The sequence below is a fragment of the Fundulus heteroclitus genome, chromosome 6 (genome assembly GCF_011125445.2).
Source record: "Fundulus heteroclitus isolate FHET01 chromosome 6, MU-UCD_Fhet_4.1, whole genome shotgun sequence".
Lineage (NCBI taxonomy): Eukaryota > Metazoa > Chordata > Actinopteri > Cyprinodontiformes > Fundulidae > Fundulus > Fundulus heteroclitus.
This window is the reverse complement of record NC_046366.1, coordinates 9,403,526-9,425,871: the sequence shown is the minus strand read 5'-3', so window position 1 is coordinate 9,425,871 and position 22,346 is coordinate 9,403,526. Positions and strand designations below refer to the sequence as shown.

The window sequence follows — 22,346 nt, the reverse complement described above, 5'->3', positions numbered from 1 at the left end:
ACTCTGAGCCTGAGCTTGGGAGAAATGAGCGGGATAAAATGCATCAATAAGAACTGATAGCGGATGAAAACGCGATGGATTAGGTTAGATTGGACATTTGAGCGACACCAAGAAAACAAATCCATGAAACGCATCTTTTGCGGAACATATCTGATCTTATTTGTTTCATACGACTCTTTCAGCCGCATTATTGTTCCCAGTATTGTTCCCAGTTTGGTCATTTATGCATTAAGGCTTGTGACTCACAGGATATTTACATTTCTAAATGCAATACTGGATTTGGAAGAGGCGTTAGATTAACGTTTTCTTCTGTCTTTGTTATGCTTAAATGATTCAGATCATCAAAAAAAATTACAAGAATCATCTTGGACCATATTTAACATAGGAAAAATGAATTATTCATTTAATGAGGAGAAAATAAATATATGAAAGAGAAATAACACTCATTATTTTACCTTGAAAGCTGAGTTAAATTTCTCAATTGAAAAACCAGGCTTGATTACTGCCTGACCAGTAGAATAAAGAAAGCACTTAAACAGTGTAAAAGATCTCAAAAGCAAGTGATCATACCCTGATCTAAAGAAACACAAGAACAGATGAGAAACAAAGTTAGTCTGGAAAGATTTAAAAACCTACGTCTAAAGGTTTAGGGCTTCATCAAACCATAATCATGGCCATGCTTCACAACTAAAGACAACAATGATCAGTAGCGAAACATCTTGATGACACTCAACTCAAAAGTGGATGCTTCTGGAAGGTGTGTGTCCTGTTACAGCTGGAGTAAAACTAAAACCGCATATCAGAAAGAAAAATGTATGCCTATACAAGCAAACATGGTGGTGGTAGGTTGATCTGGGGCTATTTTGTTGCTTCGAGATCTGAATGAGTTCAGATCCCGTGACTGATGGAAATATGAATTCTGCTCTCCATCAAAAAGAAAAAAAAACCCTGCAGGAGAACATCCAGCCATCAGTTTGTTCAAGTACCTTAGATTATGCAGTGTGATAATGATCTAAGGCAACTAGTCCACCTCTGAATGGATAAAATGAATTAGGTTTTGAAGTGGCCTAGTTGAAGTTGACTTAAAATCAATCACGATTCTGTGGCTTGACTTTAAAAGTGTTAAAAAAAACTTCAATGTAGCTCAATTAATACAGTTCAGCAAATAAGAAAGAGCCAGACGTCCCAGTGTGATGCAACAAATGTATAATCAGTTATCACAAATGTTTGCTGATGGTTGTTTCTGTCAAAGATGGGGGGAGGTGGTGGTGGTGGTGGTGGTGGTGGGGGGGGGGACTTTCTGATCTATAGGGCCAGATGAGTTTAGACAGCTTTTCTCTTTAATACACAAAACCATCATTTGAAATGTTTTTAGTTTGGGATTTGGGTTATTTGATGGATGTGATAGATAAAAACATTAAAGTCGAGTGCACTGTAAGTGAAAGAAGAGAGATAATGCATAGGTTTCAAAAACAATTTCACGGATAAGAATTTGATCAGTGTGACATTGATTTCTGTCCTGCTCCTCTGAGTGAATACTTCACTGCAATGATTGTTCCAAGCTTTTAGGATATGTCTATGTTTTTCCCTTCATTATGCTAAGAAAAATAGTTCCAGCTCAGCCAGATTGAGCATCTGTAAATCTTTTTTTTTTTTTTTCCCCAGTGTCCTGTCTAGCAATATGGCAATAGGAATTGATGTCTCAATGCCAGATAGAGCTCGACAGATTTTGCTTTTACAAGTGGAGCGAACAGCTTTCACCATAGTGCTCCACTTGATTTATGCTTGTAAATAGCTTTATTATGATTCCTGCAAGGAGAATTTCAAATTATATGGACATGACAATGGGAGAGTAAAGGAAGAACAAAAAGTGAAAGAGAAAGAAAAGAAAAAAAAGAGTAGAGGTGAAAGAAAGAGGAGATAAAAGGGAGAGAATGATAAAACCTTCTTTGTCTGCTCCATCACCTGGAAAGAGACACAAAAAGAACAGCACAACCAACAGACATAAAGCAACAGATACAATCGAATAACACCTAGATGCCATTGCTAAATCATATATATTATTATGTAAGCTGACATGTGTAATGTGATACTTGAAAAAAGAAAGTGAGAGAACATAAATAAATAAATTAATTATAAGATTACTGTATATAAGTGAACACTTAATACCTGGGACCCAGCACCTGTGGGAGATGTGAGAGTACACTAGTTTAGGTGAAAATTATCCAGAAATAGCTTGATAGTGATTGTGGAGAACCGAAGACCCACCTTCCCCGAGCACAGAGGCAGGCGTCAGGGGACCCGTAACCCCGGACTCCCAAAGGGGTCCCTAAAGCAGGTGTAAATCTGACATTTTGATTACCAAAGATTCTCTGTCAGTTTGGATCTAAACTTTAACTAGTCTGTTCCAAAACACGAAAATGCTTTGATCCAAACTGGATTATTGGCTGAAGGTGAAGCTAAACCTCAGTCTCAAGTCTTCTGAAGTCTATAACAGTTTTCTTCTGTAATTAACTTGTGTTTAGCTCCACCCACCTTCCCATCAGTTCTTATCAGCTTCTTCGTCTCTTCTGATTTTTTTTAAATAAAAATATAATAATAATAATAATAATAATAATAATAATAATAATAATAATAATAATAATAATAATAATAATAATAATAATAATAATAATAATAATAATAATAGTAATTCCATGAATATCCTGCAATGGGGAAATTCTGGTGTGACATCGGCAAACACACACAATTATTAGTGATTCAGAAAAGAAAAAAGAATATAAGAAAAGTAAACTGTCTAATCTAAGTAGTAGTTAGCTCTAAAGAAAAAGAAGAGTGGAATACAAGGATAATATCAGACTAAATATTGTCCACAGGAAAAACAAAGTTATTTGATAGTGGAAAAAAACAACTCCAGCCTATTCACCTAACACACAATAAGAAATACTTCCGTACGTACAATTCTGCAATGTACCAAGCTTATACAAAGTTTATTATGTATCATAGTCCAGCAGCACCCCAGCTAAGCCGTTAATTGTTACAGTGTAAACAATTAACGGCTGAGTTAGAGCCAGTGGAACAATCTGCATGATTGTAGACGACTATCTTACATAGTCTGACTGCAGCCGGGAGGAAGGATCGATGGAGGCGCTCCTTGGAGCATCTGGGATGCAGCAGTCTGTCACTAAAGGAGCTCTCCAGCTCTGCAACATCTCCATGGAGTGGGAGACACTGTCCATCACTGATGGGATTCTCCTTACAGTCCCTTTGTCTCCCACCACCTGCACTGGGTCCAGAGGGCATCCCAGGACAGAGCTGCCCCTCCTAATGAGTTTATCCAGCTGTTTCCTCCCAGCTGTTGATAAGCTGCTTCTCCAACAATCCACACCATAGAAGATGGCTGATGCCACCACTGAGTTAAAGAAGCGTCCCTGCACTCCAAAAGACCTCAGCCTCCTCAGCAGGTAGTCTGCTCTGACTCTTCCTGTAAAGAGCATCAGTGTTGTGAGTCCAGTCCAGTTTATGGTTCAGGTGAACTCCTGGGTACCACTATCTCCACATCAGTTCCCTGGATGTTCACCTGTGTCAGTGAGGTGGGTCTGTGAATGTTCACCACCAGCTCCTTAGTTTTCCTGCATCTAACCTGAGATGGTTCTGCTGGCACCAGTCTACAAAGCTCAGGATCCCTGTCTGTACTCTGGCTCATCCTCATTTGTGATGAGACCGACTACGGCAGAGTCATCTCTACAGGTGGCAGCCTGGTGAGTTGATGGAGAAGTCTGCAGTGTAGAAGGAGAACAAAAACTGTGCCAGCAAAGTTCCCTGTGGCGCTGCCGTGAAAAAAAGCATCCCCACAGAATGATTCTACCATCAATATTTAGTCTTCTGTAATCATCCAAAAAGTTTGCATTTGATCTCATCTGACCAAATCACGTTCTTCCACAAGATTGCTGTGTCCATTTCATGGCTTGTGGCAAACTGCAGAAGTCTTATGGCTTTTCTTTCTTTCAAAGAATCTCTTCCTTGAAGGTGTCTAAAGTGCACAGCTACTTTACCACCTGAGCTGTGAATCTCTGCAGCTCTTCCAGTGTTATACGGCGTCTTGGCCCAATTGCTTCTCTAACTAATGATCTTCTTCTTCACCCTGTTTGTGGAGGCGGACAGCCAGGTCTTGGTAGGCCTGCAGCTGGGGTTTACTCTTGAGTTCTAGGTGATGGATTGATTAGTGTTTTGTTAAAGGCTTTCCACAGTGGCGGCGCTGGACCAAATTTAATAGGGGGGGACAGTGTTTTTCATGGGGTCACAGAACAAAATAATGAAACAAAAAAACAAAAAGAACAGGGCAATATTTCATCATTCAATATTTTTAACAGAGTCACTTGTGGCTCTGGAACTGCAGGTTGACCCCTGATGTAACTGGGATCCTGTCTCAATTTGGCTGGAGCCCAACATGAAACATCCTCATTTTAGGATCATTAATGAAGGTGCATAGTGCAAGTTAGGTAAATATTATTTATTTTCTTTCCCATACATTTCCGTACAATTGCAGAACATGTAATATTAGTTATCGTCTATTTACTGCTGTTGCCTCTATAGGCTGGATATTCAGTTCATGAGTGGCCGATTCTGGCCGGATACGCTGGATGTGAAGCGCTGCTTGCTCTCGTTCGCCCGGCTACGTTGTTGAGTCTCTGTTGTAATCGATGCTTTCTTACATCAGAAGACATTACGCCTCTTAAACAAAAGACCCCTGCAGTCGCATATGCTTTTCCTCTTCTCACATGCACAACACTGGTGTTGTTTCAACTTGCTGCCAGAGGGGGCAGACGTCTGCAAAAATCCTGGAACTTGCACTATGCTCCTTTAAAGTAAAAATGTAAAGGTGTAAAATAAAATTGGTCCAATCACAGTTACTTTGCCAGTGTGTATCATCGTTAGTAATGTATTTAATATTATGTCTTTAGTACAGGGGCCAGGACCAGTTCTATGGGGACGCTGTTGGCCACTGTTTACAACCGCCCCAAGCTTTATTGTTATACACCATTTTAAACCCTATTCCTGTGAATTGATGTATTCCTTGTAATATTACATCATAGAAGTGGAGTCTTTTTTACTAAGTTGGTGACCTCTGGGCGTTTGTTTAAATATAACTTTATGGGTATTAGAAGGAAGACAGCTGAATAGAAATGCACACCACATGTTGAAGTGTGTGGTTTTTGCGTAAACGTAACGTGGGGAAAAAAAATCAAAAGGAGTCCTGCTGCAACACCATGGAAGTGTTTTAAGAGCCTACAAAAACAATCGTGCGCACAAAGCATCCTAAACGCATTTCCACGATTTAACCTCTAGATGGCGCCCAGACTCTTCAGAAATCCTCAAACCCTGATGAAACGCGCACCAAAGGTTAAACATAACTAAAATAGATGCTCATTGTTTGTGAGGACGTAGATTATGAACTGTAGCCGAATATATATATACATATAAAAAAATGTGTCTATATCCCCCCCCCCCCTTTTTGTTTTTAATGTTAAATAAAAGTATAATATATTTAAGGGGTAATAAGAATTTCATAATTTGTTACGTTTGGTGGTACAGGAGGGGGGAGCAGCGTCCGGCCAGCTGCACGGATTGAGCAACGGAGAGCGGCGAGTTTGAGCCGCCTGCCTGTCTGTCTGCCTGCCTGCTGGAGAGAATCCATCACAGAGAGCAGCCGCCCCCTCCCACTCCGAACGCCCCCGCTTCAGATGGAACTCAAAATACACAGCGCCTCCATGTTGCACAGGGAATGTCGGGCCACCAGATGTGAAACGTCGCTTTGAAAAAAAAAGGAAAAAAAAAGGAAAAAAAAAAAAGCGCATGCCTCTTTAGACGCCGCGCAACCTGTGAGTAATTAATGCTCGTTTTCGGACGGCGGCAGCGATTCCTGCGAACGGGCTTCCGAGTGTTTTGGGCGCTGTTCCGGACGCGGCCTCGCATTGGACACTCGAAGCTAACAGGCTAACCCGGGCTGCTCTCCGACTTTACTTTACTTTGCAGTTTAAGGTCGGTTTTTATTTTTAATTTATTTTTTTTATCATTATTTTTTTTTTTTTTTTTGGACAGAAGCACCGCCGGAGCTGCTCATAACCCTTCGCTCGAAAGGCTACATATTTTTCCTCCCCCTGCCCCGGGAAGCCGTAGATGCCACCCTCCAGTCAGCACGGCGCTAGCTGGCTGGCTCCCTCCGCTGCCACAACGCTTCGCCCCAGACGCTCCCCCGGCGCCCACTGCTAGCTTAGCGCGGCTAGCCAGCGGAGCGAGCGCGTTATCGCCAATAACATTGTCGCACAGCGAAGCAGGAACAAACGCCCGTCTCAATGGACCACATGTCCATAATAACCCAAGTGTCCAACCCGAAGGAGGAGGAGATCATATCTTTTAACCAAGAAAAAGGTAAGCAGAACTCAACTAATGGCTGCAGCAGCAGCAGCGCTAGGTGGTTACTACTTTTTTTTATCGCTGCTTGTGGAGTCGCCGTGCTCCTGACAGTCCCGTGAAAACAGCGGCGCAGGAATTATTCTGTGTGCAACAAGTTCATTCGCTCCCCTCGGTGGAGGTTAGCAAACTAACTTTTAGCGCTTCTTTTAAAATGTGGGTAATAAATGCGCTCTGAGCGGCTTGTTCTGCTTTAAAAGTTGGCCAAAGCGCGGATAGCGGTCCGCGTCAGAGAGCGCAGGGGGGGGGGGGCAACCTGCGGCTTGTCCAATGTGTCCGACAAGCATCAGACTTCAAACTGGACCGGTTTCTCTGGCAGATGATGATGTGCCATGGGATTGACGGGATATTGGAAGGAGCAGTGGCTATAGGGGACTATTATGGTCCCCCGTCCGGAGGAGGAGGAGCAGCGGGGGGTTTTGTTTTTAGAATGGCACCAGTGAAGTCAGAGATGCGCTTATCAGTCAGCGAGAGGCCGGGATTGGTCAATATCCACCTTTAAGCTTCTCCCATCTGTGATCTGCACGTCTCATATGGACCATTCCGAGTTGTTGTTGTTGTTTTTATTGCCTTATCCATGAAGTGGGTCAAAAGTGAAAACTCACGGCTGCTTCCTGTTTAGATGCACATCACACCTACAGCGTATCTTCTGTGACACCTTTGTGATCGTTTTTTGAATTTTTCTTTTTTTAAAGAGAGACTAAATGTAAGATCTGTGCTTGAAGGGGATAGGTACGTTTATTTTCTGGTTAAATTAAAAGCAGCGTCTAGAGAAGAAGAAGCTGCAGGACGTTTTTAACCTCAGGGGAAAAATAGGAGTCAGCCAGGCTAAACTGTCTTATCTGATCACAGCGAACATCACAATGAGTGAGAAAACATGTGGACGCGCCGTGATGATGGCAACGAAGGAGTGGAGAATATGATTATAATCCGTTTAGTGATTGCAATGTTCAGCGACGATGTCAGTGGGGTCATGTTTTCTTAATGTTTTACCGACATCAGAGTCTTCATGTTAGGGGAAAACATTGAGTAGTAGTGTAACGCCTTTCAGCCGCTTGACGTTCAGGAATAAAAATAAATTTAAAAAAATGATCTGAATTCTAGATGAAGCATCGGGATTGCTGTCCTGAAATGGGAGCGTAATCATTTCGTCTAACGACACCATCCCTGTGGTTCGGCTTTCGTAGACGCTTTTCCTTCACCACTGAACACTTTCTTGTTTTTAAATGTGTTTTGCAGGATAGCTTAAAAATCCAAGCACCTATTATAGACATGCATTAAATGTGAATGCTGGAAAATGATTGGTCTACAAAAAACTGACGGGAAAAAAAACTATCATTTGAGTCTGGAGAAGTATAGAAATCTAAGGGCCTTAAAGTCAAATATCGCATTTTTACCCCATAAGGCACAGCTCTAATTATATCCTGACATGCAAACTCTCCACGTTTGCACTCACCATACTTTGCATATTCCTGCAGTCGCCGTCTAAACGGTGAAACAGTTTGGTCACCAGTAGTTTTGGTGTAGCCGTCCCAGCATCCAGGGAAGTGGACGGACTGTAGGAAGACCCGCGCTGATGCTTCGCGCTTCGACCCGGGGCGTCAGCCACGTCTGTGAGGTGCGGGGGTCCGGGGCTCGTCCTGCCGCGTTCCTTCTCAGATCATCGGTAACGTGAGGAGAGGTGAACAGGCTCCTTATATGATATAATTTAATATACATTAAAATATTTAGATTTTTTTGTTTGTTTTCTCCTAAAGTTGCTAAGAAATCCAATAAACAACTTGATAAAAGTTTTGTTTCCTGTCGATTTGAAGTAATTTCCCCTTCTGACTATTAAAGCAAGAAATTAAAAAAAAGATCTGTAGAAAGATGTTCTTTTACAAATTTGCACCATCACAAAACCAGATTATTTTTTGTCGTTTTCTAAACGTGCAGTGGAACAAGTTGGGACTTCCTAAAGGTCAGTAAACTTAGTTTCTGGCCAAGTGGAAGGCAGCAGTCGTTTAAAACGTGTCTTTATTAGCCATTGTTTGCTTTTAAAGCTGATGGATTCTGGTTTCATTACCGGTAATTTGATTTAATTAGAGTTGCATTATAGTGCTGCTCATTTAGTCTCTTTGCCATTTCTTTCCTCCTTAGTTGCGGTGGTTCATTCATACCCGACCGCGGCTCAAAGGGACCAAGTGATGCAGGAGCCGCTGCAGACAGAACACACTGACCGATGGTTTGAATCCACAGTGGAGCGTTTTAATGCTGTTTGAAAATGGCACCTGGGAGTCTGTGGAGCTGGACAACGTAAAGCAGTTTCCAAACTCCTATATCTCTTGTGGCAACGAGTCGCCCAGTCTTCTTTCCAGAGATAATCTGCTAATATGGATCTGGATGGCTTTTGTTTCTCATGGTTGCTCTTGATGTTCTTAAAAAAACAAACAAAAAAACCCACAGAGTTTGGGTTCAAAGGACTCTAGTGATCTTGATTTTTGACATTTGTATAGACCTAAAAAAGATTTAAATTTTTTTTACTTTATGTCATAATTGTCTTCTGACACACTTGGACCAGCACCATATGCAGGGATATAAATATATATACTGTGTCTCACAAAATCAGCCAATGAGCTGACGGTTGGGCATTTATCGTGTTGTTCATGGTTATCATACAAAATGTGTCACTACGAGGCGTATTTAGTTTTGTCATGACAATAAATTCCACCCAAAAGTTTTTTTTTTAAGTCCCCCAAAACTGGAGGTATTGTCTAAATATCCGTTACTATTTCCTTCACTCTTGGTCCAATGAGAATAAATTAGAAAGTGTGATTAAATGCAGTTGCTGTTAGTGGTTAAAATCGCCCGGCTGTAACTGGTGTCTTGAAGAAGCCCGCCGTTAAAAATGGGCACGTTTCAGGGTTTGTAAGCAGTAACTGTGAACTCCAAACTTGTTGTTGTGGCGTTTACTGAAGCCTGACGGCTCTGCGTAGGCAGCGGATGAACGATCTTCTGCAGACTCATGGTTACGCTGGGATCCAGTCTTCCTGTGGGATTCTCAGGCGGCCGTGGATGAATGAATGCTATAGTGGTGAGTCACTGGAAGGTGACAGCTGCCTCGCCTCGCCGACCCAGTTTTACTCTCCGCATCAGGGTTAAGACAAAGTCCAGCTGGACAAATATGAACCTTGCCGCTGCTGACGGGGTTATTTTCGTCTAAAGGCTCAGTATGGTCAGTTTATCTACTCTGCTTTACTCTGGGCCTGAGTGGAGACACGTCTTTTTGCAGCAACTCTGATTATTTTCAGTCTAACTAAAGTCCCTCACACCGGTCGATTAGACTGTGATCACAGTCAGTCTACAGTTTCCTAAAAAGCAGTCTGGGTCTGTTTGGTTCGGCCGGACAGCGTCTGGTCGGGCCTGCGGACGGTGTCAGGCGGTCCGCTCTGTCCCGCTCAAGGGTCATTGGTTCCCTCCTAGTTGTTTGGAAATGAACCCAAACGGCCGATGAGGTTTTCATCAGGCGTCCTTGTTGGCTCCCACCTCTCCAAGAATTTATTTATTTTTCCAACAAGGTCAATCTGATGTCTTTCTGCTACAGGTGCGGCATCTACTACCAATAATGGTGTCACGTGAGTTCTGTTCATAAAAATCTGAACTGAACCTTTAACTGAGGGGAGGGAGGTGTGTCCTGGGTTCCTCTGTGACCTCCTGGACGGTTCCTCCATGCTCTCCTGGAGGAATGTGGGCAGGCTGTTCCCTCCCCGGCAACGTTCCCCTCTAGAGCTGCACGATAGTAGAACATTTTGGGATGGCCATAATAGGGGTTTTAAATTTTATCACGACATGTTGCGGTGCTATTGTGATGAAGATAAAATGCTATTGCCAGCTTCCTGTAGTCTTTTTAGGTAACTTTGTGGCTGTGACTTATAGCCCCATAAATACAAATACCGTTCTTACAAAAAAAAAAAAAACACACATTTAATAATGTAACTTATATTAAAACAAATTTGCTTCCTCAGGACACAAGTCACACAAAGAAATGTGATTTATTTATTTTTTTAATCACTAAACTGCACACAGTAACGACATTTAATTATAAATGTGAATTTATTGATGCCCTAAAGCAGGCATGTCCAGAGTGCGGCCCGGGGGTCATTTGTGGCCCCTGTACTGATTCTGGGTGGCCCCCCCAGCACAGGTGGCTGATGCAGATAGAAGATTTAAATTTTTAATTAGTGCAAAATGATTACAGAAAAGTTAAAATCCTACAATTGAAAATGTTAAGTACAACACAAAGTATTCATCTTTTAATAAACATACTTTTGACATTCTCTCTAATTTCAAAGTAACATCTATCCTTTGGTGCATTAAAATTTGCTTTGAATTAAATTATTAAAACTGGCTAACTGTTTTCAAAGAACAACCGACCCAAATTCTGTTCTTGTATTGCTTGGCCAAAAAGAGTAAAGTTTATTATTGTTAAAGGGTCTAAATAAATTATTTAAAATGATTTGCAAACTAAAACACCATCTTTTAATACAACAAATGAGCAAAACCCTTTTTAAAATTTTGGATGTACAATGATTTACACGTTCATTTCCTACAGAAAATCTGACAATTTTTTTACATGATCATATTTTGTAGAGCAGGCAAAAAAATTTACACATTTTTTGGTTTATGTTAAATTTTTGGCCCTCGAGTTCCTTTGACTTGATAATTTTGGCCCATGTACCGAAAAGTTTGGGCACCCCTGCCCTAAAGAAACCAACAGCAGAGAAAAAAGCTAAAATAACAATCTTGACAATTCTTGCAGTTTTTGGGGTTTTCAGGCTTAACTTATAGGGATTTATCATTAGGATAAACCCAAATTATCACGATGAGATACGATAAAGGCCGAGCCCTACAGGCCTTAATATCGGCAGAAATTGGAATGGAATTGTGATATTTGGTTATTATCTGTTTCATCTTTCTCATCTGTGACATTTAGCATTTTGGGGAGGGTCTTCCGTGGGCCGGTGGGACATGTGCTGCCAGGAGACTCTGTCCACCTGCCGTAACATTACATCAGCCTGGAAGACACAAGGCCGTAGTGTTCACATTTATCAGCCAGCAACCACTGCACTCCAAACCGAGCTTTCTGATCGAATGTTGCACACGCCGGTATGGACATTATGTTACATTACATTATATACTGTGCAGGCCTACTGTTCCGTCTTTCCTTGGCGGGTTATAGCTGCAGCTGTGGCTCCCTGGAGTCTCAGTGCCTTAGAAATGGGGCGCGTGCTTTAGATGGGGGTGGGGGGGTGGGATTGGGTTGGAACACGATGCTTTTTGAGATCTTTTAGTCCATTTCGTGCCGTCGGAGAGGTTCTGCCTAAAATATTTATAGATTTTACAGGTCGGGCAGGAAATCACGGCTGGTGAAAGTGAGGCCAGCTTGACGACAAAATGTGATTCGGCCCCAGTTGATCCATGGTTTAACAAAGGGGGGGTGATTACTTTTTTCACAAAAGGGCCGTCTGGATAGCCTCCCTTCGCTCCTTTTTATAACTAAAGTCATTATTTGAAAACTGCTTTTTGGTCTGATGATAGGAAAAGTTGTTTGACCTGAAGTAGGAGGGGGGAGAAAAAAAAAAGGAACATCAGCGCTTTAGCCACTGATAAGATGGCCTGAATGCGCAGCGTGTTCTTACTCGAAAGGCTGTAATTAACGTTACCCGAAGCCCCAGGAAATGGCAGACCAGAGAAGTTTAGAAAGTGTTGCAAGTCACTCTGACACGCTGTTGTGCTCTGCAGTGTTTTATTCACTGAACGCTGCAGGGGAAAATGCCCTCAAGCTGCTTTTAAGGACCGCTCATGCTGCTTCTATGGATCTAAAATAGTGTAAAAAAAGAAAAATCATTCTGTTTTGATGCCTCAACCCGTTGTGTGCAAGCCCCCTGCCCCCCTCCCCTCACTTTTTTTTTTTTAGACTGTGTTTCCTATTTTATGTGTTTAAGGTCAGGAGTCCAAAGTGTCACGATATTAAGATGCCGACAGACTTGACGTAAAGATTTTTGCTCGGCGCTGGCCTTCAGCTGCATTCTGCTGGGGTTAATGGCTGCAGAGGAATGCAGCCATGTATAGGCTCTGTGGGGTCTGAGCCTCCCTCCTCCTCCTCCTCCTCCTCCTCCTCCTCCTCCCTTCCTCCCTAATGCATGCTCAGGCTGCTTCAGTCACTCACCTGCCAGCGCCAACGGGAGGGAAACTCGAGCGAGTTTTAAAAACGCAGGTTCTCGGCCAATCGGGCGATAGACGGCGCTTCGCAGAAGAAAAGATTGTGCAGCTTCTAAGTCGTCACTATTAATAAAGGCCCGGGGGTCTGATTTTAGGCCCCGCTTCGTAGTCCAGGAATGAGAGGCGATTAGCAATTGGAGTCGAGCACGCTCTGAACTGTCACAGCGTTTGAGTGATGAGGTCATCCAGCCAGCAAAGTTATTTTCTGATCACTGCTTCGTCCAGGGGTGGTCTCCGAGACCGAGCCGGGCGCGCTGTAGTCTCCCTATTGTGTTCAGAGTGCCTCAGGCCCATTCGGTCCCCTTAAAATGACTACGATCTGCAGCTTTCACACTACTAATTCTATCAAAGTATATTCCTTGACATGAATTTGTTAAATGTAAACACCTTTTGGTAGAGACACCCCAACAAGGGGGTCAGTTTTCTCCTGGCCGGCTCTGGTTTGTGGTCCGCTGGTCATAATGCTGAGAAAAGGGCTGGGCGATATCGATTAAAAAATAAATCTCCGATTTTATCATACCAAATCCGATTAATCAGATTTTTTTTCCTCCATTTTGTTTCATAAAAAGAAATTAAAGAAATTATTTTAAAACCTTGCTTTTTATGTCAAGCATTTCGTCAGGGTGTTGACCTGAATTCAAAGTGCAACTAAAAACAAGCTGTGAAACATGCTTGTAAAACAAGATGGCAGCCGTGCCATTATAAACAATGAAAATATAACAAAACATTTGCTGCTAGCGGTATTACACATTGAGCTAAGAACAGGCTTCACTGCACCTGTGAACTTCAAACTAAATTAAAAAAAAAAGTAAATAAGTAAATGAAGGACCTCGTATTATGGTAAAATAAAGTTTCTACTTAACAATATTTTGACAATACATTTGCCTAAACATATATTCAGCATCACATGCCGTTCTCTTCATGGAAACCCAATGAGTGTATTGGCAAAATAAAATCCAGATTTTCCAAAAATGATATCTTAAAGAATTGTAAATTCGAATTAATCGATTAAATCGATTTATCGCCCAGCCCTACCTGCGAAATGAGATTTTTCTTTTCGTTTTGTTTGGTAAATGAATCAAAATGAAGAAGCCTGGTCTATACGTGCGTGGACAGCTAACAGCGGAGTTGAATAAAAACCTGGTAAAGGTTAGGAACCCGCTGCTACCTCCACCACGGCACGCGCAGCACGTCGCACCTTGTTTCTGTGTCGAGTGCTTCGAACTGCAAATCGCCATCGGCTGAGAAAACTCCCTGATTTGGCGCCGCTCTAGTTTCCTGCCCCCCCGGCTTGCCGCTTCTCTCTGACAGGCCTCGTGGGTCAGGATGTCTAGATGTTCACCCCGCTGTCCTTTTATCTGCTCCTGTTCTCTCTGCCAGCGTCCCAGTCGACCAGCAGCCTGAAGAAGCAGAGGAGTCGAGGCATCTTCAGCACATTCTTCTGCTGCTTTCGCAACTACAACGCGGAGCCGCCGGCCTGCAACAGCGGCTCCCCGCCTCCGCCTGTCGAGGAGAACGGATCGCCTCCCAAGGTAGGAGCAGCCCGTGCTGACGGTCCCGCGTCGGACCTCCCGATTCTCACTGCGGAGGTTTACCTCGTCTTTTTGTCAGTAGCCTCTGTGTTGGTGTTTTTGATTCAGTGGCCCTTTTTTTTTCTCTGTCGTGTTTTTACGTGAGTTCTTCCAAGCCTTACCCTGGTCTTTGTTTGTGTGTCTTTTTTTTTTTCTTGTGTTGTAGTGTGACCAGGTCGAGGTCATCCCTGTCCCTAGTGTATGTATCGCACGAATCTTTTTCCCTTGCATGCAGGCCGGGTGGGTCGGTGCCTCCTCTCTGTGTGGCCTCTTCACGGAGCTCTGACTGCTTTTACTGCACTTCATCTTCAGCTGATCGCAGCACAGGATGTGTGTGTGTGTGTGTGTGTGTGTGTGTGTGTGTGTGTGTGTGTGTGTGTGTGTGCACCTATTATACTAAATGGCGAGCACTTGCAAAAATGTTCATGTCCCTTTAAATCTTTCCAACATGTCGTGTTACTACCGCAGACCTCAGTGCATGTCTCTGGGATTTAAGGCGCTTGGCCAACACAAAGTGCAAAATTGTGAAGTGGAAGGAAAGATTACAAACAGTTATCAAATTCTCTGTTCAATCTGTCATTTTAAATGTGAATAAAGGCTAAAGCACAGCCGCCAACTGGCTAGGAGGTGGCTTTACTTTTACTTCACAATTACGCACTACTTTGTGTAGACCTGTCTCATAAAATCCCAGCAGAATACATTAAGTTTTGTGTTAAATATGAAAAATGAGAGGGGGTATGAATACTTTTGCGAGGCACTGGGCGTGCATGAATGACACTCTTTGGCTCATATGCTCTCCGCTAGGTCCCACTGAGTTATTTAAGCATAAAACTGTTTCAGCGACTTGCTCCATGTGGTAAAATCCTTTGTGCTACTAATAATAGATTAGGTTAAAAATCGACTCTAACACTGCATTTACGAGCTTGTGATCCCACTTAAGGTCAAACTAACCAATCCCCTTAGTCGAAGCTGTGCTTAGCTGTGATCTGCTTACCTGTGACCAGCTAAGTCTGATTACTCGTCAGTGAGGGAGTGGCTCAGCGGCTCTCATCCGCCGCTGAGGTTCAGCTGCTCAGACATCTCTCTCTCTGTCCAAAGAGTCAGACTGGCCTTTCCGATCTGAGCGATCTGGCCTGCCTTAAGTGTTGCTAATGATTTGCAGAGTGGGAGACGTTTTTTTTTTTTTTTTTTCTGCTGCTCGAGTTGAAGCTCGGCCAACACTAGTAGATGCGACGCAACACCTACCTCGTATGTGGCTGCCGGCTCTGGCGCTCCTCCAACGCTTCGCCTAGCCTTTACCAGTCCATCAAAAGAGACGCGCTAGGTTGGATGTGGGGATGGATGCAGCCGGCGACTGGCTCGTCCAGAGGAATCACGCCGTTGCTGATGTTGTGAAGCAGAGATGGGGTACGGATGGGCTGCTTCCAGAGTCTGATGCTGTGGTAGCCTTCACTGCGTCACGGTGTTGGAAAATATCGTAAAGGCTTGTGACCTGATTAAACGGCCACCTGCAGTTTCAGTTCAGTCAGACTGAGTCTGGACGAGCAACTCTCCCCTTATAGTCTCCACAACCCAGCAGTCTGCGTTTGTCATGACCAGATATATCTCCACACCTTTTGAATTTCTTTCCTGTAAACAAGGAAAGTGTTTCCTATTGCTTAAAGGCCTTTTAATTAGTTCCTCCCCAGCCTGTGATGATGCAGAACTCCTCTGTGCTGTCTGTCTTTTTAGGGATGCAGATCACCTCTTTAGCTCATGATTAAAAAAAAAAATCCTTTTTGTCTCAACACTGCCGAACATGTAGTCGTTTCTCCAGTTAATCCCAAAACGATTCCTTTAAACCTGCTCCTGTCATATGTGGGTTTAAAGTCACTTTTTAATGTGACGAAATCATTTCTTCTGACTGGAGGTGACATGGAGGCTTTGGAGGGGCTCAGCCAGAGCTGCGACCCGAAGCTGGTGGAGAATCAGCAGATCAGGGCGACGGCGATGATCACCAGGGATAAATCATCAAAACAATGGTGGAAACCTGCTGAAAGTCTTACCATAGGAAGGCCAAGACTGATTATTTTCAGCATCCAGGTTCTAATCAAATAACAAATGTCTTTTTTTCTCCTGAAATTAACACTCATTATACTTTGTTTGACTTTCTTGTGAAAGGTGCCTTTCACATTTCTCGTCAGAAATTAACTTCGTGCTAGGATAACTCTAACTTTGGTTTTAACCGTACTGTATATGTTTTCTAACCTGTATACAGTCCACACACTCTCCACCTGCAGAAGGGGAACCCACTGGGTTTCACATCATCTTCACCTCTTTAGGTGAATGGTAAAAAGTGCGTGGTGATAGACCTAAACAAAACGCATTTAAAAAGCGTCTCCGTTCTCTCGTCTCGGCTCGATCTGTAGCGAGTTTGATGTGAAGTAGTTGGCTCTGTAGAACCCCGTGGAACTGTAATTATGCCTTACGTCTAATTAGATGTAATTGGCCTTAACTGGGCATTTAACTTTCAATTCTTTAATTAATAAAACGCCTCTGAACGAAGCTGATAGTCTGCCCTGCAGTCGTGCCTTGATTTGCGTCTCTTCATATACGTCGGCTAGGCTGGAGTGTTTGGGTGCAGCAGGAAATTGTCCACTAATGAGGGATTCAGGTGATTTTTTTATTTTTATTTTTTTTTCAAAGCTTTGACCCAGTTTTATGCATGATTCTGGACTTTCCTCGTCGCCTGTGAAACGCTGCCTTTCTAACGCCACGACGTCTGAGAGCTTTCCTGCACGGCGCTGGTACTAAGGCCAAGTTGCTCTCGTTTCTCTGACATCACTCTGCCTCCTCTTCCTCTCCGCAGCCGCCAGCTAAATACCTCCTACCAGAGCTGAAAATATCCGACGATGGTAAAAAGTGCGTGGTGATAGACCTGGACGAAACGCTCGTGCACAGCTCGTTTAAGGTAAGGGGAGACCGAACGTGAGGCGGACCGGGGTCGCTCGGTGAATCCATGTCTTTCCCTTTTCTTTTCATGGTAGTCGTGAGTAATTTCCTGTGTCCCATCTATCAAAGCTCTGGCAGAAATGTGCTGAATGCTAAAGCTGGTTGGTTATAGACATGCAAAGAGGGAGAGGCAGACAATATCACACCACTAGCTTTGGGTTTATTCCAGTTGTAGGAGCCGTCTGTCAGTATTTCAGCTCTCTGTCCAGTTAGTCGTTAAATAAACTCCTCGTTGTCTGGCGCTCAACGGCCACACAGGTTAACGAGAGAAAAATATCTCATCAACCCAAAAGCATCACCAGGACTTTGTGAAATTGGACCCTCTGCTGTTCAGTTTAGGTACTATTGTGACTGACTGATACTCATCCGTTGTGTTGTTTGTGTCTGCAGCCCATCAGTAACGCAGATTTCATTGTGCCGGTGGAGATCGATGGTACCGTTCATCAGGTATTGTACATGACCAGAAAAAACCCAAGCAATTTGTTTTGTGTGACGTAGACCAGTGATTTTTCTTAGAGGAGCGCTGTTCCCTTTTGCTTCCTGGACAGACCGACTGGTATCCAGTTCAAGTAATCCAGGATAGGCTGTGTGTATCCTGGTTGGCCTATTCGTGATTACTTGCACTGGGTGTCAGCCAATGGGCGAAGAGCGAGGGACGCCGACGTGGGTGAAGAGGTTCTGCTCACCTAAGACTGTCGCTGAACTGAGCGTCACGGCGTTGGTTTCTAACGGGCCGGTCTGTTTGTGACGCAGGTGTACGTGCTGAAAAGGCCCCACGTGGACGAGTTCCTCCAGAAGATGGGAGAGTTGTTCGAATGCGTGCTCTTCACAGCCAGTCTAGCTAAGGTGCAGAAAGACGGACTCACTCTTTCTGTTCTGATGCGCCCCGTTTACTAACCAATGTCTTCTTCTTTAAAAAAAAAAATCATCCTGTTTTAAGTCTTCTGATGTTTGATTTTGTTGTCATTTTTTTTACGTATCTTTTCCAATAATAAATCGGTAAGTTTTAACAAGAGACCAATAATCAGCTAACGTGCCTTTTTATTTATATCTACATGCTAGCAAAAGGCTAATCCCAGTGCTTTTTGTGACCTAGAGTAGTGTTTGCTGACATCTTCCTTGCTTAATAAATACTAATCAATATTTTTCCCTTTGGAAAAATAGGAATGCATTTAGTTTTTGCAAGTTCTGCTTAAAACTGTGGCTTGAAAACGAGTCACTGTGCTCTACCTGAAAAGCATAAACGTTTCTGTGTATTGGTGTTTGCGGTTCTGAACTTTTCTAACAGTGTCTGCGTGTGTGTTGGGGCAGTACGCCGACCCGGTGGCAGACCTGCTGGACCAGTGGGGTGTTTTTCGAGCTCGGCTCTTCAGAGAATCCTGCGTGTTTCACAGAGGGAACTACGTCAAAGACCTCAGCCGACTGGGGCGAGAGCTCAACAACGTTATCATTGTCGACAATTCGCCCGCCTCTTATATTTTCCATCCAGAAAACGCTGTAAGTCTTTTGCTTTTTCCTACAATTTATAGCTCTTTGCTGGTAGGAGAGCATTCATCTGAGAAGTAGCCAAAATGATCCACAGCTCAGGGGAGACAGCATGTTTGTGTTAGAATGGTCTAGTCAAAGTCCAGACCTAAATCCAGCTCTTATTTTGTGGCACCGATGCTTTCCATCAACCCAGACTAAGCTCTAGTTGTTTTGCAATGAAGACTAAACAACTTTGGTTCTCTACTTGTGAAACATACCCCTAACTTTTGGCAAACCTATCAGATTTCTATTGGTAAAAACATTTTAAGTGAATCATAGTTTGCACTACTTTGTGTTGGTTTATCACATATAATCCAAATGCTGACTGTCCACCTCGCTCCCTCAGGTCCCAGTTCAATCCTGGTTCGACGACATGAATGATACAGAACTCCTGGACCTGCTGCCTTTTTTCGAGCGCCTCAGCAAAGAAGACGAGGTTTACGGAGTGCTGCAGAACCTCCGAAGCAGGTAGCAGGACACGCCGCAGCCCCGCCTGTGCTCTCCAGCCTCCTCCGCTTCGATCTCTGTCCCTTTCTGCAGCCCGGCGTCTCCAGCCTCCGGACGACGCCTCCAGGGGGGGGAAAGCCTCACTGTGGAAACTTCCATGTAACCGTGTCTCTCTCTGCTCTCTCCTCCTGGCCGACCGGCTGCCTTCTGAGTGCCATCAGAAAAACAGAAACCTTTATTATCCCAGGACCACTGTGTCTCACAGAAACCACACCAGAAAGTGTACAGAGCGTCCTTTTTTAGTTAATAGTATCGGGGACAAAATACTAAGAGGAATGAACTCTGGTTTTTATTTTCAAAAATCAGCTAACTTTTACTATTCAGTAAAGTGCTCATTTTTTTTTTTAAGCAAAAAGAATTTCCATCTGAGACTCTTTTTGTGGTGCCGCAGAAAAGCCTGGAAACTATTTTGTCCTCATATTGTTGCTATGCAGGCAGTTTCTGGTAGTAGAAAGGACTGTGACTCTTTTCTTACTGAATGAAGTGCCTTGTGTGAATGTCGTTTATATGGGGAGCTGTTTTCTACATGGCATATTTCCAGAGTACTTTGGGTTTTTTTTCACAGAATATGCTTTAAAATGGACACAAGAGTATATCTGAAGTTTTACTTTACTTCTTTCTTTTCTGATCACCAGCCGCTGGGTATTTGTCTCGTAGTACTTTCTTATTTTTTATTTTTTTTTGTTTTCCTGTATGCTTGTGCCATTATATAGGTGTGACTTTGTTTCTTTCAGCTTTCATTATTTGTAGAGCTAGTTATTTTGTTTTAGGCAAACGAGCGCGCTTGCAACTGTGAATATCAAGTCCCCCGCCTGCAAGCTTTTTACTTTCATTTTGTCTTTTGATCATTTGATCTGAAAGCTCAGATAAAACTTGTGCCATTCTTTCACAATTTTTTTCCCATATTGCATTCTATTATTTGCCAAACGAGGAATTATTTTTTCAACAGGCTTCATATCTTTTCCAGAATTTGAGTTTGTTAAACCATTATTAAGCATAGCATTATAGTTTTCTTCTTTCGTGTTGAGATGATGTTTTCTGTCATGTGAATCAGACGGCGAGCCTCTTCATGAGTGCTTTGTTTTTGAAAGGGTCTGGGGCTGTCGCAGCAAAATGGTCCAGTGCCACGTTTGCGTGTGTGTTTTTTTTTTTTTCTTTCTATTCTCCCGACTCGAGAATCTTGAGGAGGAGTTTGGTGTGGACGCTTGTCAAAAATCACACCTTCGTTCTGATTTCCGTGCGGTCATGGCCTGGCCTTATCCAGCCCTGGTGTAAAACCAGTGAAGACCATATTTTGATGTTTATCTTCCCAGACCTTTTCCTTTTAAAAAAAAAAAAAAACCCTGAAAAAACAAAAACAAAACTCTTCACCTCAGTGCCTATGTTTGAGAGGAGCCCAGCAAAACCGAATGCTGCAACATTAGCTACCATGGCAATAACCTTTTTTTTTCTTTCTCATTTTCCCCTTCCTGTTTTTATTTTCTATTTCAAGTTTTTAATTTTATCTTTTTGTTTCAAAGAGCACTTGACAAATCTAGGCAGTGTAGGTTTCAACGGCGACTCTTGATTCCTGTTTTTCAGATTTGAAGAAAGACATCCTCTTTTTTAAAAAAAAAAAAAACTAAAATCATCCGACGAAAAGTGCTGGGACGGCTTGAATGTTGCGCGGTCGGGTCCAGTGAACAGGTCAACTCCGTCGCCCGTGTTTACAAGCAGTCGCAGAGGTAGACCGTGAAAAAGGATGCCTTCGCAGCCCGCAGTGGGCCCCTCAGCCCCGGCCCGTCTAGAAGCGAGGACGCGTCTCTGAATGAAACACTACGAGGACGCTGAAACGGACAGGGGACCGTGAAGAACCTAAGCTCTGGCGTCGATGCCTTACTGCCTGTGGAGACACAAAAGCAATTCTTCCCCCTTCGATCCGATGTTACATTGACGAGGTGGCTGTTTCCGTCTGCGGTGTTTTTATTTTGGAGTTTGGGAATGGCTGATCACGCGGTTCCGCTGAGTGGACATTACATGTCCCAACAAACTGGGCTCCGTTGCTTGGTTTGACACGGGTCGTGGTGTTTTAGGTGGAGGCTACACTACTTCGTAAGTTCCTTTTTTTTTTTTTTTTTTTTTTTTTTTCTGTTTTTATTTGAAAGGTCGCTGCTCCTTCAGGAAAATGGAAAACCTGATCTGTCTGTGTTTCGCGTTTGTGTTGGTAGTGAGTGTTCAGGTCGTGATGGTTTCAGTGCAATGCTTTTTTTATATATATATGTATATGAAGCATTGCTTCTACTCCACCTCTCACTGATTTTTATCAGAAGATGTTTCATTGTAATATTTTTCTACCTGCATCTCGTCAGTATTTGGTATAAAAAAAATTAGCATGTAACCCATCTTTGTTTTAGTTATTTGTTCTTTTTTTTTTTCTCTCTTTCAGATCTGTTATGTCCCTTTGTTTTGCCTTTTGGTAAGAGCTCTCTGTCAGGTCTCCATTCCCGTATCAGGGGACGACTTTGTGTCAGTTTGTTTCCTTACAGTTTCTTTTCCACCATGTATCATTTCACTTATAAACACATTGATCAGTTTGTATTAACACCAAAGTTCGAAAACACTTGAGTTTAAGTCACAGTGGGTTTTTGGATCAGGTTCTTCACTTTTTTTTTTTTTTTTTTTTTCCCTTTAAACAAAACCAACACGCTGGTTTTTCTTGACCGACTTTTGGCAGTGTTTGTCATTCTGAGCATCTTTATTTTTCCTTAATAAAGGCTTCATTGAAACTATTAATTTGTTTTAATTTTTTCCCCCACTAACATCAACTGAGTTACCTTTTCAGAGTCCTGTCTTTGCAATTTTCCCAAACCTAACTGTGAGATTGAACAAATTGTACTATCAAAGATAAGTAGAGTAAATATATATATAAAAAAATTCAAATCATTTTATTCATTATAAGAAAAAAAAACTTCCAAACGAACCTGGTCCCCTTTGAAAATGTAATTGGCCCATAAACCACCATTAGCAGCAACGAGC

At 42.9% G+C, this 22,346-nt stretch overlaps 1 protein-coding gene and 1 long non-coding RNA gene across 5 annotated transcripts; both read left to right on the top strand.

Annotated features, from left to right (window-relative positions):
• Nucleotides 1–17: 17 nt before the first annotated feature.
• On the top strand, nt 18–361 carry LOC118563413. Its single transcript, XR_004931210.1, has 2 exons — nt 18–199; nt 234–361. It is a non-coding gene; the product is annotated as an uncharacterized LOC118563413 (long non-coding RNA).
• Nucleotides 362–5,593: 5,232 nt separating this feature from the next.
• Nucleotides 5,594–22,100, top strand: LOC105930301 (CTD small phosphatase-like protein). Of its 4 annotated transcripts, XM_012868439.3 has the most exons (9): nt 5,594–6,432; nt 14,116–14,267; nt 14,473–14,505; nt 17,155–17,256; nt 17,688–17,744; nt 18,051–18,143; nt 18,609–18,794; nt 19,171–19,292; nt 21,757–22,100. In XM_012868439.3, the coding sequence occupies exons 1-9, from the start codon at nt 6,357–6,359 to the stop codon at nt 21,788–21,790; spliced, it is 855 nt and encodes a 284-aa protein (XP_012723893.1). In that variant the 5' UTR covers nt 5,594–6,356; the 3' UTR covers nt 21,791–22,100. The 4 variants fall into 4 exon arrangements, with proteins under 4 accessions (XP_012723893.1, XP_012723896.1, XP_021175091.1 ...); XM_012868442.3 differs by lacking the exon at nt 14,473–14,505 and having other exon boundaries at nt 5,595–6,432; XM_021319416.2 differs by having other exon boundaries at nt 5,596–6,432; nt 19,171–22,099.
• The last annotated feature ends 246 nt before the right edge of the window (nt 22,101–22,346 follow it).